Source organism: Balaenoptera musculus, chromosome 20, assembly GCF_009873245.2.
Source record: "Balaenoptera musculus isolate JJ_BM4_2016_0621 chromosome 20, mBalMus1.pri.v3, whole genome shotgun sequence".
Lineage (NCBI taxonomy): Eukaryota > Metazoa > Chordata > Mammalia > Artiodactyla > Balaenopteridae > Balaenoptera > Balaenoptera musculus.
In genome coordinates, this window is record NC_045804.1 from 21,589,191 (window position 1) to 21,604,977 (window position 15,787).

The 15,787-nt window shown below is 38.8% G+C and overlaps 1 protein-coding gene across 1 annotated transcript in view; it reads right to left on the reverse strand.

The window, feature by feature from the left end:
- Positions 1–15,787, reverse strand: part of BRCA1 (BRCA1 DNA repair associated) — a 61,401-nt gene that overhangs the window by 32,645 nt on the left and 12,969 nt on the right. Inside the window, 8 exon segments of the mRNA XM_036837937.1 lie at positions 638–726; positions 4,440–4,556; positions 5,605–5,681; positions 7,045–7,090; positions 8,040–8,145; positions 9,222–9,361; positions 9,946–10,034; positions 10,998–11,075. Of these exon segments, the coding sequence (XP_036693832.1) occupies positions 638–726; positions 4,440–4,556; positions 5,605–5,681; positions 7,045–7,090; positions 8,040–8,145; positions 9,222–9,361; positions 9,946–10,034; positions 10,998–11,075 (742 nt within the window).

Sequence of the window (15,787 nt, forward strand, 5' to 3'; positions counted from 1 at the left end):
AATTTTTAGATGCTGTGGTAGAGAATGCTTTTTCTAGGAGACTATTCTGCCTGGAGTACTGAAATATTCATGTTACCAAATGTTGTAGATATGACAAAGCTGTTACCCCCCTCACAAGTCACCAAAATATTGGATATTGACCACCAGGAAAAGAAGTAAAATTGTGTACTTTTTTAAAGAAAAAAGATGACTTACAGGCACTGAAGAACAAATAACTATACGATTTAAAAAGAAAAAACAAAAAGAAGTATCCACCGAACAGTCAAAGGCTAGATAGTGTCTAACAGGAAGAGAACTCTGTAGGTGTCAATTTGGTACTGAGAAGAAACACACCCCTCTATTTGATACAGTAGTGCTTTCATATATGTTTTTGCTATAGGGCAAATGGGTTTTGAAGGTTTCACTTATTCATTAAATTCAGTATTTAGTGTTCTGCAGTGAGCATGTTGGTACGTACGTGTGTGTATGAAATAGAAGGTAACGTGTTCCATCTCGGTGCTTACAATCCAATTTGAGGAGACAAGGTCCCACACACAACTGTTATACCATTAATTCTAAGAGGTGATATAAGCAAATGTAAGAATGCGGGATGCATAGCACTGAGAACACCACACACACATCCCCATGTGCTTTTTACCTGAGTGGTTAAGATATCGTTCTGAGAGGACAGCCCCAAACAGTCTTCAGAGAGGCTTGTTTCACTCTCATACTCGGATGCTGCTTCACCTTAAATGATAATAAAAATAGAGATTCAGTTGTAAAAACAGACAGCCAATAAATACTCCAACTTGCAGTACCTGTTTCTTCTCATTGACAGGACAAACTTCACTTTCATGTCACACAAAATGATTATACTCTTTGTTTGGGGACACCGGATTTCCTCTTAGGGATTGTAAGGATGAAAACCAGAAGCAAGTCCACCAATAATTAGGGCATTAAATCTCATTCAAATAGAAAAGATGTTCTAGCTGAGTAAAGGACTTTTGAGGAAAAGCACCTTGGGAAGAACGTATTTAAAGTTTAAGAAGCAGTTACTTTCATTGTACTTGGAAACTCGTAAAATGTGCTCCCCCAAAGGCATAAACATTTAGTTCATTTCTATAAAATAGACGGGGGCAAACACAAAAACCTGGTTCCAATACCTATGTCTGAATCCACACTCTGCTCATCTCGGCGATTATCCTCTTCCAAGCCAGTTTCCCTTTCGTCATCATCTGAAACCAATTCCTTGTCACTCAGAACTTCCTGGTTTTCAGACTGATGCCACACTTGTTTGGAAAGAGGATCAAACATCAAGAAAGGATCCTGGGTGTTTGTATTAGCGGTCAAGTCTTGCACTGCACTGCACCGTGAAGAAAATAAGCTATTAGAATATCTCGCTTCCTCATGAAGGTGATGTTCCTGGGATGCCTTTGCCGATGTCACCTGGTCACTGCAGTCATTTAAGCTATTCTTCAATGATATTAGGTTCTCCTCTGTTTCCTTAGATAGACCCTCTGTGGCAACAGCATTATGTCTGGTAGATGGAGACAGTGTATTGGTTACTTTACCAAGTAAGTGTTGGAAGCAGGGAAGCTCTTCATCCTCACTAGACACATTCTCTTCTGAGGACTCAGCCCCTCTTTCGTGACCCTGAGCCAAACATGTATGATGGGCTAAAGGGCCAGGGCTCCTTCTGAATTCTCCTTTTTGGACACTTTTGCTAAAAACAGCAGATCTTTCCTTAATGTCACTTTCAGCAAAGTTGCTATCTTCCTTTATTTTGTCATCATTTAACAAGTCATCAGGTGTCTCAGAACAAACCTGAGAAGCATGGCTTCTTCCCATAGGTTGTTCTAGGTTATCTGAAATTAGACGTGGGGAGAAATCTGCATTAACAGCCTGAAGTGTGCCTTCATTTTCTCCTTGCCTTTTTATTTCAGGAAGTTGACAGTTACTTACAGGAAGACTTTGCTTATAGACTTCGGGTTGCATAAGACCTAATCTGAGCAAAGCACTTAATTTAGGTCCTCTGTTTCTATCTAGTTTTGCTTGAATGTTTTCACCACTGGAACCTACTTCATTAATACTAGAGCCTACTTCATTAGTACTGGAACCTACTTCATTAATACTGCTTGAGCTGACTTCTTTAAAAGTGCCTTCTCGAATGTTATTTTGGCTAATTGTGTTCACTGTACTTTGAATGATGCTCTCGTTTTCCATTGCTCTTTCAGGTGACATTACAGGTTCCTCAAACATTTCCTCTGACAGGTTTTTCTTACATATAGTTTTAACAGATGACCTGATGGGAGAAAGTGATGGTATAAGATATGGGTTTTGTGAAATCCCATGTTTATTTGCAATAACGAGCTCAGTTTTGTTGCCTCTGAACTGTGATGACTGACAAAGCCTAGTTACTCTTTTTGGGCTACGTTTGGCATGATCGCTCGGCTTCTTATCTTTTTGACCAGCCACAGGGAAGTCCACAGTTGTATTAATTGCCCGCACATGCTTGATTTTAGACTCACTCTTTCCCTGATTTTCTTCTTTTTGTCTGCATTCAAGAGGGACTCTTGGACTTTGTTCCCTTAAGGACCCAGAGTGGGCACAGACTGCTGCACATTCCTTTTCTGGATTTGAAAACAGAGCAAACGTCTGACGCTTTGAAACCTTGAACATATTCTGCAAATACTGTGTATCAAGTTCACTCTCTTCCATTTCTATGCTCCCCTCCTGAATGTGGTTAATGTCATGTCCCAGTGGATCCTGAAAGTCCTCTGTGTCGTTTCTAATATCTTTAGAACAACCATGGATAAGTTCCTTGGGGCTTTCAATTGCTGCACACAGACTCACATGTTGATTTGGTGCTGTCTTTGCCTTCCCTAGGGTGTCAGCTTCCAGTAATGAGATACTATCCTGAGTGCCATAATCAGTATCAGGTACCAAGGAAATACTGGTACTCTCTACAGATCTTTCAATTTGCAAACCTTTTCCTCCACTTAATGTCAGATCTTTGGGGTCTTTGGTACTATTCGACACTTGAATTTTTCCTAGGTTCTCCTCTCTTTGAAGGCTAGGATTAACAAACTCTTGAAGTTTATTAGAACTAGAACAGTGAGTAAAAAAACCAGGTATGTTTGTTAAATTTAGTTCTGGATAAGTGTCACTGGCAAGTCTTTTATTTATTTGTTCGTGTGGCTTGTTACTCTTCTTGGCTCCAGTTGTAGGTGCTTTATCTCCCATGAATTGAAGCTTTTTGCCGTGCCTGACTGGCATTTGGCTGGAATGTTTTTTCTTCATCTCTTCACTGCTAGAACAACTATCAATTTGTAGTTCAGTATGATTAGGTGGGCTTGGGTTTCTACTGACTACTAGTTCAAGTGCATGAATCTTCCTGGTAGAGGACTTCCTCCTCAGCCTATTTTTAGGTGCTTTTGAACTATGGATATTCAATTCTAGTTCCATATTGCCTATACTGCTGCTTATAGGTTCAGGCTTAGTTCTGAAAGCAGATTGTTTTTCCAATGACTCTGTTAGGTTAGCATTTTTCTCTTTCTGAACATAATCACCTTTCATTTCAGTCTCAGGACCATTACTAGTAACATGCATCCCATGACCATTCTGCTCTGTTTGGTCAGTTCCCTCAGTTATTTTTTCAGGAGTCTTTGGAATAACTGCCAAATCGACTTTCTTGATAAAATCCTCAGGATGAAGGCCTGATGTACTTCTCCTTTTACGCTTTAGTTTATTTGTGAGGGGGCGCTCTTGTGTTATCTGAGGTTCTACAGTAGATGCTCCTATAATTAGATGTTCAGCTACGTGGCTCAAGTTAGGGAGGCTTGCCTTCCTCCGATAGGTTTTCCCAAATATTTTATCTTCAATATTACTCTCTACTGGTTTGGAGTGGACTCTTTCACTTTCACGTATTACAGCACCACGAGGATCACTGGCCATTAAGTCTATTTTCTCTGAAGAACCCAAATATCCATCAACTTCCTTTGGAACTTCCACTGCACAAGCTACTTCAGTGTTTGATTCAAATCCCCCATCACGTGAGTCATTAGAAGTTAACATTTCATCACTTCTGGAAAACCATTCATTAACTTTCTGTATGCTACTATTCACTGTTATCCAAGGAAACTCTTGGGAATCTCTAGGACTGTCAGAGCATGCAGGTTTCTGCTTATTCAGTTCTTTTCTCCCATATAGGGGATCAGCATTCAGAACTACCTTTTTCTCTGTACTGGGAGTCTGCCTATCATTACATGTGTCCTTACTTTCAGCCCATCTGCTCTGTTGGCTCTTTGCTAAGACAGGCTGTTTGCTTTTATTACAGAATTCAGCCTTTTCTACATTCATTCTGTCTTTAGTGAGTAATAAACTGCTGTTTTCATGTTGTAATGAGCTGGCATGAGTATCTGTGCCACATGGCTCCACATGCAAGTTTGAAACAGAAATACCCTGATACTTTTCTGGATGCTTCTCAGTTTCATGCTTCTCAGTGGTGGTCAAATCTTTATTACTGAATTGATGATGTTCAGCCTTTGTTATGTCCTTCTCAGAAAACTCACAAGCAGCTGGAAAAAACAAAAAACAAAAAAACCAAGGTCAAGAGGGAAGAGAAATGGGAACATATTATATATGTATAACTGATTCACTTTGTTATAAAGCAGAAGCTAACACACCATTGTAAGGCAATTATACTTCAATAAAGATGTTTAAAAAAAAAAAACCAAGGTGCTTAAAAACTGAATTATTATGAAAAAAATATGTACTTAATACAACTTAGTTGAGGGGGAATGAAGGAACTGGCTATTCTTAGAGACATCTCAAATATCAAGTATACTGAAGATGTAGCTCATACTCCTTTGCTTAATTCCTATTTATCTAGATTCTCATTATTTCCACTCAAAATAATTAGAATTTTAATTTCAGAATTCTCCCTACTCATAAACCATACCTCCTATTTCGCTAAACTCTAACAGTGAATTAAAAGCACAGTTCGAGACTCACAGACATGGAGAACAGACGTGGTTGCTAAGGGGGAGGGAAGGTGGAGGAGAGATGAAGGGGGAGTTTGGGGTTAGCAGATGCAAACTAGTATATATAGAATGGATAAATAATAAGATCCTACTGTATAGCACAGGGAATATATTCAATATCCTGTGATAAACCATAATGGAAAATAATATTACAAAACATGTATATATATGTAAAACTGAATCACTTTGCTGTACAGCAGAAATTAACACAATATTGTAAATCAACTCTACTTCAATCAAAAAAAAAAAATGTACAGTTTGGGCATCAGACATATAGTGCTCTGTTCTATCTTCAGACTCATACTCCCTCTATCTAAATACCAGTATGCAAAGTATGAAATAAAAACACAGCAGTTAAAAGTAAAGGCAACAACCAATTACATAGGGTACTATTATAACCATATCAGTCTAGTGCCAATGTCAGGCTGTACCATGACATCTGAGAAAGAACGATATTCTAACTCTGCCAAGAAATGTTGTGAATTATAAACGTCCCAAATGGTTCTTCAGAATAATCTAATTACAGTACCGCATCTACCTATTCTTTCTTTAGTGCCTGTTAAGTTGGAAGACTTGCCATTACCCTTTTTTGCAGGATTCAAACTGGCTTCAGCCTTGGCTCCTTGAGGGGTGATTTCTAACAATTCATGGTCTCCTACACTATAGGGAAAAGACAGAAGCCTTAGTGAGAAACAGTAGTTTATATGCGCACATAGTTGTCACATGATCAAGTATTTTAGCTCCTCTAGGTAGGGTTGCAATAAGGGTGATCAATTTGATTTACTTTTTGAAATCTGCGCTCTCCTTTGGTAACTTCTATTCAAAATGAAATGGTCAAAGACTGAGAACATACAGTCACAAAAATCACAGCAGTAGTATAGAACATTGCTTTATGAACATACAAATGAGAACTAAAATTTAAATGATGGCCAAATAATAGCTAAAAGATAGTAAAGAGAAAACCAACAAAACTTAAAATATATCTTAATGAGAATACAAGCACAAAGTTATCTAAACAAAGGGAGCACTGGGATGGAACAGACATTCCAATAGAATGCAAAAGCACACCACTTTGCAGCACTGCCTTCTGTGCTTCTTTTCAGGCTAAAAACCATTTTCTCCCAATTGAGAGATCAGGAAAAAGTCATTTGCAAACAAAATCTGATTGGCAATGACACCATCACAGATCTTAGGGTCAAGCAATAATTCCTAAGGAAAGCAATTTGACAACCCGGTTGGGGGCTGCTTGTAGATTATGGTTTAATTTAGGTAGACAAAGTTTGAGTTACAGACGGAATAAAGGAACAAAGGAAGGAAAGAATTGAAAACTGAGTACTCTAATGTTTTCAACAGCCACAATTATCACTGAGTCAACACTACCATACACGAGGAACTAAGCTAGGGCACAACCATCTGCTGGAAGTAAGTCTGTGCATAGTTCTACTGTTACTTTAAACTCTTTCAAACTCTTTACTAAGAAACCAACCAATGAAGCAAAAAGGGTATTTTCTGGACTTCCCTGGTGGCGCAGTGGTTAAGAATCCGCCTGCCAATGCAAGGGACACGGGTTCGAGCCCTGGTCCGGGAAGATCCCACATGCCGCGGAGCAGCTAAGCCCGTGTGCCACAACTGTTGAGCCTGTGCTCTAGAGCCCGCGAGCCACAACTACTGAACCCGTATGCCACAACCACTGAAGCCCGCACACCTAGAGCCTGTGCTCTGCAACAAGAGAAGCCACCGCCATGAGAAGCCTGCGCACTGCACTGAAGAGTAGCCCCCGCTCGCAGCAACTAGAGAAAGTCCGCGCGCAGCAATGAAGAACCAACGCAACCAAAAATAAATAAATAAATAAATAAATATTTTTAAAAAGGATATTTTCTCAGCTATAAAATGAGGAGATTAAAGTAGATGGTCTTTAAGGTCTATTCCTATGCCATGATTCTAACCTAAAGAAATACCAATCCTTAATATTAACTAGATACAAAAATGCCAGCTTCATAGAAAAAGGCTCTCTTTGACTCACCTGCAATAACTGGCCTTATTAACTGTATCTTCAGAAGAATCAGATCCTAAAAAAATTCCCCAAATACCCCCAAATAACAAATCAATAAAAGGATTTTTATTGAAAGGGTTAAACTCAAAAAATACACTTGTTGCAAAACATATCTTCAAGAAATATTTACTGAGCACCCACTACATGGCAGGCACAATGATACATATGTCAGGCAATACAGAGAAGTGGTCATAAGCACAGGTTTGAATCACAGCTCTGTCACTTACTAGCTTTACGACCTTGGCAAAATTTCTTAACCTCTCTGTGCCTTAATTCCCTCATCTGTAAAATAAGTATAATAGTAGTAATCACCTCAGGTTTGTCATGCATCTTAAATGAGTTACACAAGTAAAACACACCAGTGTGTACACTACAGTAGGTGCTCCTAAATATTCTCTATTACAATTATTTTGATTATTTTTATGAGGCAATACCTGTTGTCTAGGAACTTATGGTCTTAAAAGGGGAAAAGACACAAGAAATTTCGAAAGAATCTGGTAAGTACTATGGCAAACATTAGTGCTTGGGAGCGCAAAGGAGGGCCGTTCTTTCCAATTATAAATATACTCTAAACGATAAGACATAGAGAGACCTGTTTGAACTGAGCTCAGCTGTTCTTAAAAGTCTTTCTAGTCTAGTACAAGTTATCTTAGATCCCTCCAAATGCTGTAGCCCACTCATCACATTCTTTCTTAGCCCTACTCTCCACATTTCCAAAGTATATTTACACATACTTATAACCAGACATCCTTTCTTTTGCTGTCTTTACAAAGTAAGGTTCTTTAAGGTGAGACCTGCATCTTTTACATTATTTATAACACACCATAAGGCTAGTAAAATTATTTTATTTTCACTTCCCAGAGCTCCCTGCCACTGTATAAATTGTGACCAAGGTTTTTGGTAAAACTCTTAGACAAGGAATCCAGCAACTATTATTCTAAACTTACAAAATCTGAGACTCTTACCCAATTCAATGTAGACAGACTTTTTCTGAGGTTGTATCTGCTGCTTTGTCCTCAGAGATCTCACAATTCCAAGGTTAGAGAGCTGGACACTAAGACTCGTTTCCTGCTAAGCAGTAAAGAATGATCAACAAATTGTAGGCCAGTTCTGTGCTTTTTTTTCTTAACAGAAACTCAAAGCCATGGACAAAACAAATAGACCATTATCAATTAGCTAACATTTATGACACCTCAAAAAAACACTTCGCAAACTACACACCAGAATGTATGAGTTTTGTGTGCTTTGAATACTTTTCCCCTCTCTCTGTTGTTCTAAATTTTTCTAAACTAAATATGTATTATCTGTGTAATATTTTTAAAGATAAGGAAAGCATTTTTTTTCTTTTTGGTTTTTTTTTTCATTGTCTTTCTTTTTTAATTAATTAATTAATTTATTTATTTATTTTTGGCTGCATTGGGTCTTTGCTGTGCGCGGGCTTTCTCTAGCTGTGGTGAGTGGGGGCCACTCTTCGCTGTGGTGCGCTGCCTCTTCATTGCAGTGGCTTCTCTTGTTGCGGAGCACGGGCTCTAGGCTCGCGGGCTCCAGAGCGCAGACTCAGTAGTTGTGGCTCACTGGCTTAGTTGCTCCGCGGCATGTGGGATCTTCCCGGACCAGGGCTCAGATTCATGTCCCCTGCATTAACAGGCAGACTCATACCCACTGCACCACCAGGGAAACCAGAGAACTATTATTTTTAAGATCTTCATTATTCATTCACATATGAATAACAACAGCGCAAATCTCTGCATTTTCTTTGACAATTACACTTTTAACTTGAAGCAATTTTCAAATGTTAAAAACCGATTTTTTTTTTCCAGGCAACTTTTCAGAGGCAATAAAATAGAAGATAATTCCTTGTCCCTGGAGAACTGCCATAAGATGGTTATTTTAAAAACTAGCAAGCTGACCATCAGTGTCCTTGTGGCTATCTTAGACAGATATGAACCAAAATATGTTCATCAGAATGAACAAAGCACTAAAACCGGGGACCTTCTCTCGTCTCCTTTAACTCTTGTTTGGCCACTTAATTTACCATCTTCCCTTGTTTACTGACTTTTTATGTAAATCCATAAGCATCTAGCACACTCACCAATTTCAAGTGCTCAATAAAGAGATGTTATCAGAATACACAAAAATGGCCTTACCAAGGTAGGATTTTCAGGTGCACTCTGTCGAAGTCTTTTGGCCCGGTTTCGGTAGCCCATACTTTGAATGATAGAAACTTCCTCCTTCAGATGCTCAGGAGAGTTATTTTCCTTTTTTGAAAAGTTATAACTGTTTGCAACTGTGAATTACAAAGGAAAACATTATTTTTGCTGTTAGAAAAAAATGTATTAATTGTAAGCAAAGAACCAAGAGAAAGCCTGTGTATGCTCTTTGTTGTACAATATTAAAACAATGCATTAAAGGTTGCCTATACTTTTTTAAAAAATGAACTTCAGAAGTTCTACTCCTAGGAAATGAACACACAGACCAAAGTTATTTCTACTCTTTTTTTTTCCCACCTTAATACTAACAAATTTGCCTATTAATACCATATTTCACTGAAACTAAGATACCAGTGATATAAAATGCACCATTATTTTCTGTACCACTAAGAAAGAAAACACTAAATTAAACAATGACACACCATTGATGGTAAATTGCTCCCAATTTTGGAGATGTGCAAATAAAAAACGTGCATCTTAGGATGGATAAAATAAGGTGTGAGACCAGTGGGAATGATTTAAAAAATAGATTACAGATAAAGAGCTAAAGTTAACCTAGACCAAAAGGTCTTATCACCTATTCATATAAGATAATTCCACAAACTTCCATTTTAATAGATGGCCACTTGAGCATTGGCCCCTGGGGTTATGCAACACTTACTCTGCAATCCTGTGTCAAGCTCAAAAGCATGAATGACCTTCAATAGCTCTTCAACAAGCTGACTAAATCTTGTACTTTCTTGTAGGCTTCTGAAAGTAAATTGTTTGAAAGACACACTTAGCAAGTGATTACCAACTTTTTAAGGACACTACAATAAGGAAAGACATGTAAACAAATAAAAAAAGAAGTAGCAACAGTTAAAAAAAAAAACTATATGAAAAGAACAGAGCTATTAGTGACATTACACTAATCAAAACATCATTGACAGCAGAATAAAACCACATAGCAGTATTGATTGTTTTTATAATTATTTTTGGCCATTCAAACTTACCAAAAGCCTATAACTATCTAAAATAATAGTACTTTGAATCCACAGTAGATATAAATCCACTGCATAGAGAACTTATTATTCTTAACATCTGAATCCCATCCACCCAAACTGCCACTTCTAGCTCTCAGGGATTTCTGCCAAATGATGATTACATTATTTCAAAATCATGGATAGATAACAATGTCCAAAGAGAGATTTTGGTTTAGGACAGTTGTAGGACAACATACTTTATTTATTCATTTACATATCTGAGTGACTACTATGTGTCAAACATTGGAAAAACAGTGTTGACTGAGACAGACAAAGCCAGTGCCCCAATAGAGCTTACATCCTGGCCAGAGGGACACACAATATATAAATGCATTGCATATGTGTGTGTGTAAATAAGTAGAAATATACGCAAGGAAGAAAAATAAAAGCAGGATCAGGACAATGGGGGCAGGGTGGTACAGTCCTATATTAGATAAGACTGCAAGTTCTTGCATCATTTAGAAGGATTAGAAAAAGGCAATGAATTGCTAGTACCTGTATAAGGCAGATGTACTGTAAAATTTTCAGAAAAATGACTTTAGAAATAATTTACCCTGTCAGCTAAACACCCTTTTTTATATATTTTTCTACTGATGAGTGGTTTGATAGGAATACCAGCTATGTTATTAAGGAATTTCTACTTTTTCCTGTTGTTGTCACTTCCAACCCCCCAACTACCCAAATTATATACCTTCTGGTTATATCATTCTTACACAAAGGACACTGTGAAGGCCCTTTCTTCTGGTTGAGAAGTTTCAGCATACAAAATCTATAAATTTTAAAGAATGAAAAGAACAACTCAAGTTACATTTTTTTTTTTGCAGAGAGAATATTCAAAAAGCAAATAGCCATGAAAAGATAATCTCACAACTGTCCTTAAGAGCCATTTTAAAGGTAATGGCAGGTGAATTAAAACCAATGGCCTTTAATTGTTTTTAGATGCTGCATAATCAGAAAACAAACTATATAAGCAAAGATCTATGAAAACTGAACTTACACGCATATGGCTTACTGTTATGATCAAATAAAACATTAAAAGTTAATATGGTGTATTTAATGATATACTCATAATTATTTCATGCTGCATAATCAGACAAAAACGGTAAGTAGTTCAAGTAAAATGATTATAATTAGTTTAAAAACTCAGCACCTCAATACAGAAGTTACAGTAATCAAGACAGCATGGTACTAGCATAAGGATAAACATATACATAGATGGAATAGAATGAGAGTACAAACATACATCTATGTTATTGTTGATTTTTAACAATAGCACCAAGACAATTAAATGGAAAAGGAACAATCTTATCAACAAATAGTGCTGGGACAGCTAGATATCCACATGCAAAAAAATGAAGATAGACTCCTACCTCACACAATACAGAAAAATTAACTCAAAATGGATCACAGAACTAAATGTAAGAACTAAAACTATAAATGTTTGTGACCATGGGTTAAGCAATGATTTCATAAATAAATAAATGGCAAAAACACAAGCGACCAAAGAAAAAATGGGTACACTAGACTACATCAAACTTAAAAACTTCGGTGCTACAAATAATACTATGAAGAAGGTGAAGGGACAATCCACAGAATGAGAGAAAATATCTGCTAATCATATATCTGATAAGGGACTTGTATCCAGAATATATGAAGAACTCTTAAAATTCAATAAAAAAAGAAATAACCCAATTAAAAAATGGGCAGAGGATATGAAGAACTATTTTTTCCAAAGGAGATATACAAATGGCCAATAAGCACATGAAAAGATGCTCGATATCATTAGTCATTAGGAAAAAGGAAATCAAAGCCACAATGAGATGCCACTTTATGCCCACTACGATGGCCCTAATTAAAAAGACACATAATAATAAGTATTGGCGAAGATGTGGAGCAACTGAAATCCTCATTCATTGCTGGTGGAAATATAAAACAACGCAGTCACTTCAGAAAACTGTTTGGCAGTTCCTCAAGATGTTAAACAAAGAGTTACCATAAGACTCTGCAGTTCTACTCCTAGGTTTCTTTCCAGGGGAAATGAAAACATAAGCCCACATAAAACTTGTACACAGGACTTCCCTGGTGGCACAGTGGTTGAGAATCTGCCTGCCAATGCAGGGGACACGGGTTTGAGCCCTGGTCCAGGAAGATCCCACATGCCACAGAGCAACTAAGCCTGTGCGCCACAACTACTGAGCCTGTGCTCTAGAGCCCGCGAGCCACAACTACTGAGCCCGCGAGCCACAACTACTGAAGCCTGTGCGCCTAGAGCCCGTGTTCTGCAACGAGAAGCCACCGCAATGAGAAGCCCGTGCACCGTAACGAAGAGTAGCCCCCCGCTCACCACAACTAGAGAAAGCCCGCGCACAGCAATGAAGACCCAACGCAGCCATAAATAAATAAATAAATAAAATAAAAAACAAAACAAAACAAAACAAAAACCCCTCAAGGCTGGAAGAAATCATGCTCCTTTTTATATTCACAATGCCCAACAGAGTATCTGCCATAATCAAGCTGCTCACTAGACATCTAAGGAATGAAGGAGGCTCACTCAGGGTTTTAGAATGGCTTTGGATAAAGAACAATTTTGTTGTTTGTCTCAGACGCTGAATATGGCTAAGAAGACTTGAAGATCATATGCAACATGTTCAGAGTCAGCTTCCTTTTTTTTTAAATAAAGATTTTAACATTTATTTATTTAGGCTGCGCCGGGTCTTAGCTGCAGCATGCAGGCTTCTTAGTCGCAGCATGCGGGCTTCTTAGCTGCAGCATGCTGACTCTTAGTTGTGGCATGCAGACTCTTAGTTCTGGAATGCATGAGGGATTCTAGTTCCCCAACCAGGGATCGAACCCCGGCCCCCTGCATTGGGAGCACAGAGTTTTACCCACTGAACCACCAGGGACGTCCTGAGTCAGCTTCCTTAAGAAAGGAAAATACTGCTCCCATTGGCTGGTGGTGTCCATAAAGATCAACGTTCCCTTAGGAAGAAGACAAAAGAAGACTCAAAAGAGAGGTGGAATGGAAAAAAGTGAAGAGAGCAGAAGTAGCTGTGGTGATGATTATTAAAAGCAGTGATTCACTGATACAACCAATATTTACTACATGTCCAGTATTGTTCTAGATGCAAGAAATTCAGTGGAAAAGGAAAACAAAATCCCTGCTATTATAAAGGACATAGTGTTATGGCGAGGGAGGTGACTGGGGAAGGGAGTAGAGAGAAGATACCGACATTGAAGAGAGCCAGGAAAGAAGATTTAGGGAGCTGAAAAGGCAGTGGGAATGGTGAGCCAGCAGACACTTAGAGAGCACTTTTTACTGGCCAGGTCCTTTAGCATGCATTGCTCTCTCTCAGTCTACACAACCCTAAAGTATTATCTTCATTTTACAGTAGAGACTTGTCCCAGATCATACAGTAATCAAGTAAATGGTAAAGGTGATACTGGATCTAGGATTGAACTGTAGCAAAGCCCATGGTTTTTCCACCAGAGAAAGTAAATGTAGGTAGGTTTGGTCAAGGAGACCCAGGGGTCCTTCTTCACTTATATAGTTGCTTGAACTACCACGTTGCACTTGACAACAATTCTATAGTTTAGGGGACAGGGGTATCAAAAAGCTACCTGCTTTGTATATAAAGCCCATTTAAACATTTATTTATTTATTTGGCGATATTGGGTCTTAGTTGTGGCATGGGGGATCTTCGTTGCCGTGTGTGGGACCTCTGTTGTGGCATGTGGTATCTTTAGTTGTGGCATGTGGGAGGCATGCGGGATCTAGTTCCCCGACCAGGAATCAAACCTCGGCCCCCTGCATTGGGAGCGCAGAGTCCTAACCACTGGACCCAGAGAAGTCCCATAAAGCCCATTTAAAGAGCCACAAAATAGAGGCTACCATTCCTTGAGAAGATGCAAATACTACCTGCACTCTACCATAATGGCTCTAGGAGGCATCAATGCATCACACTGGCAAATGGTACAATTCAACAATTCAGAGTAGAGGTAGGGAGGTAATTCCCTAAACATAGTACTGCAGAATACAGCAGCTAAGATATTGCATGATAAGTCAAGCTATAGATGTTGCAGCCTGTACAATAATTACATAAGTAACACAGGAGAACCAGATACGTAGAAATCAACCAAGATATTATGAGTTCCAATCTTTGTTTATGCTAGAAAAAGAACAGACTCATAAAGGTTATTAAACTCAAAAGAGAAAATGAACTTGTACATGACTTGAAAAGACTGAGCTAAGAAAAATATTGACAGATCAACAGAACAGTGGCATGTCTTTCAGGGCTCAGAAGAATTTATTAAACTCTGTTTTAGAGCCCTGGGGAATCTATGTGATGCACTAATTAAATGAAAACACATATACAAGTTCTACATAAGGTTCTTAGTGAAAAGGTCTAAGACAAGTTTTGGGATTCTTGGGTTTCTAAAGCCCAATGGTTAAGGAAAGGCAATACATTTTTTTTTTTTTAAAGTATGACCCTATTTCTTTTTTTTTTTTTTAATTAATTAATTAATTTATTTATTTATGGCTGTGTTGTGTCTTCGTTTCTGTGCGAGGGCTTTCTCTAGTTGTGGCAAGCGGGGGCCACTCTTCATCGCGGTGCGCGGGTCTCTCACTATCGCGGCCTCTCTTGTTGCAGAGCACAGGCTGCAGACGCGCAGGCTCAGTAATTGTGGCTCACGGGCCCAGTTGCTCCGTGGCATGTGGGATCTTCCCAGACCAGGGCTCGAACCCGTGTCCCCTGCATTGGCAGGCGGACTCCCAACCACTGCGCCACCAGGGAAGCCCAGCAATACATTTTTAAAGAAAATGCAGTATGTTTTCTAAAGGGCAGCTTCAGCTCTTTAAGAAAACGCTGATGGAGAATAGTAAAATCACACTGCCACAAACAAATTTGGGGGACTTTTCAGAGTACTCATTTTTGAGCACATCTACACCCTGAACAGTTTAACAAGTTATGGAAACTCATCTAATTTTGAGTTGCTTGTCCAAGTCTATCCTGGAAGGAAGCAATGAATTAATAGTTCTAAGTATAGGCAAAATAAAGGCAAGCTAACTTTTGGCTACCTTCAGTTATATTGGGTGCCCTGGCTTACTATCAACAGAGCTAAGATAATGGACAAATACGGTCCCTTGTTAAAGGAAATAAAGACCCTGAGAGCTCCACAGCTTAGCGTCTCAGCATCCACTTATGTTGCTGGTCCCACCAAACCTTGTCAGTTTGTATAAATAAGGCTCTGTTTTCTTTTCTTTTTTTTTAAATTTTATTTATTTTTGGCTGTGTTGGGTCTTTGTTGCTGTGCACAGGCTTTCTCTAGTTGTGGCAAGCGGGGGCTACTCTTCGTTGTGGTGCACGGGCTTCTCACTGCGGTGGCTTCTCTTGTTGCGGAGCACGGGCTCTAGGCGCGCGGGCTTCAGTAATTGTGGCACATGGGCTCAGTAGTTGTGGCGCATGGGCTTAGTTGCTCCAT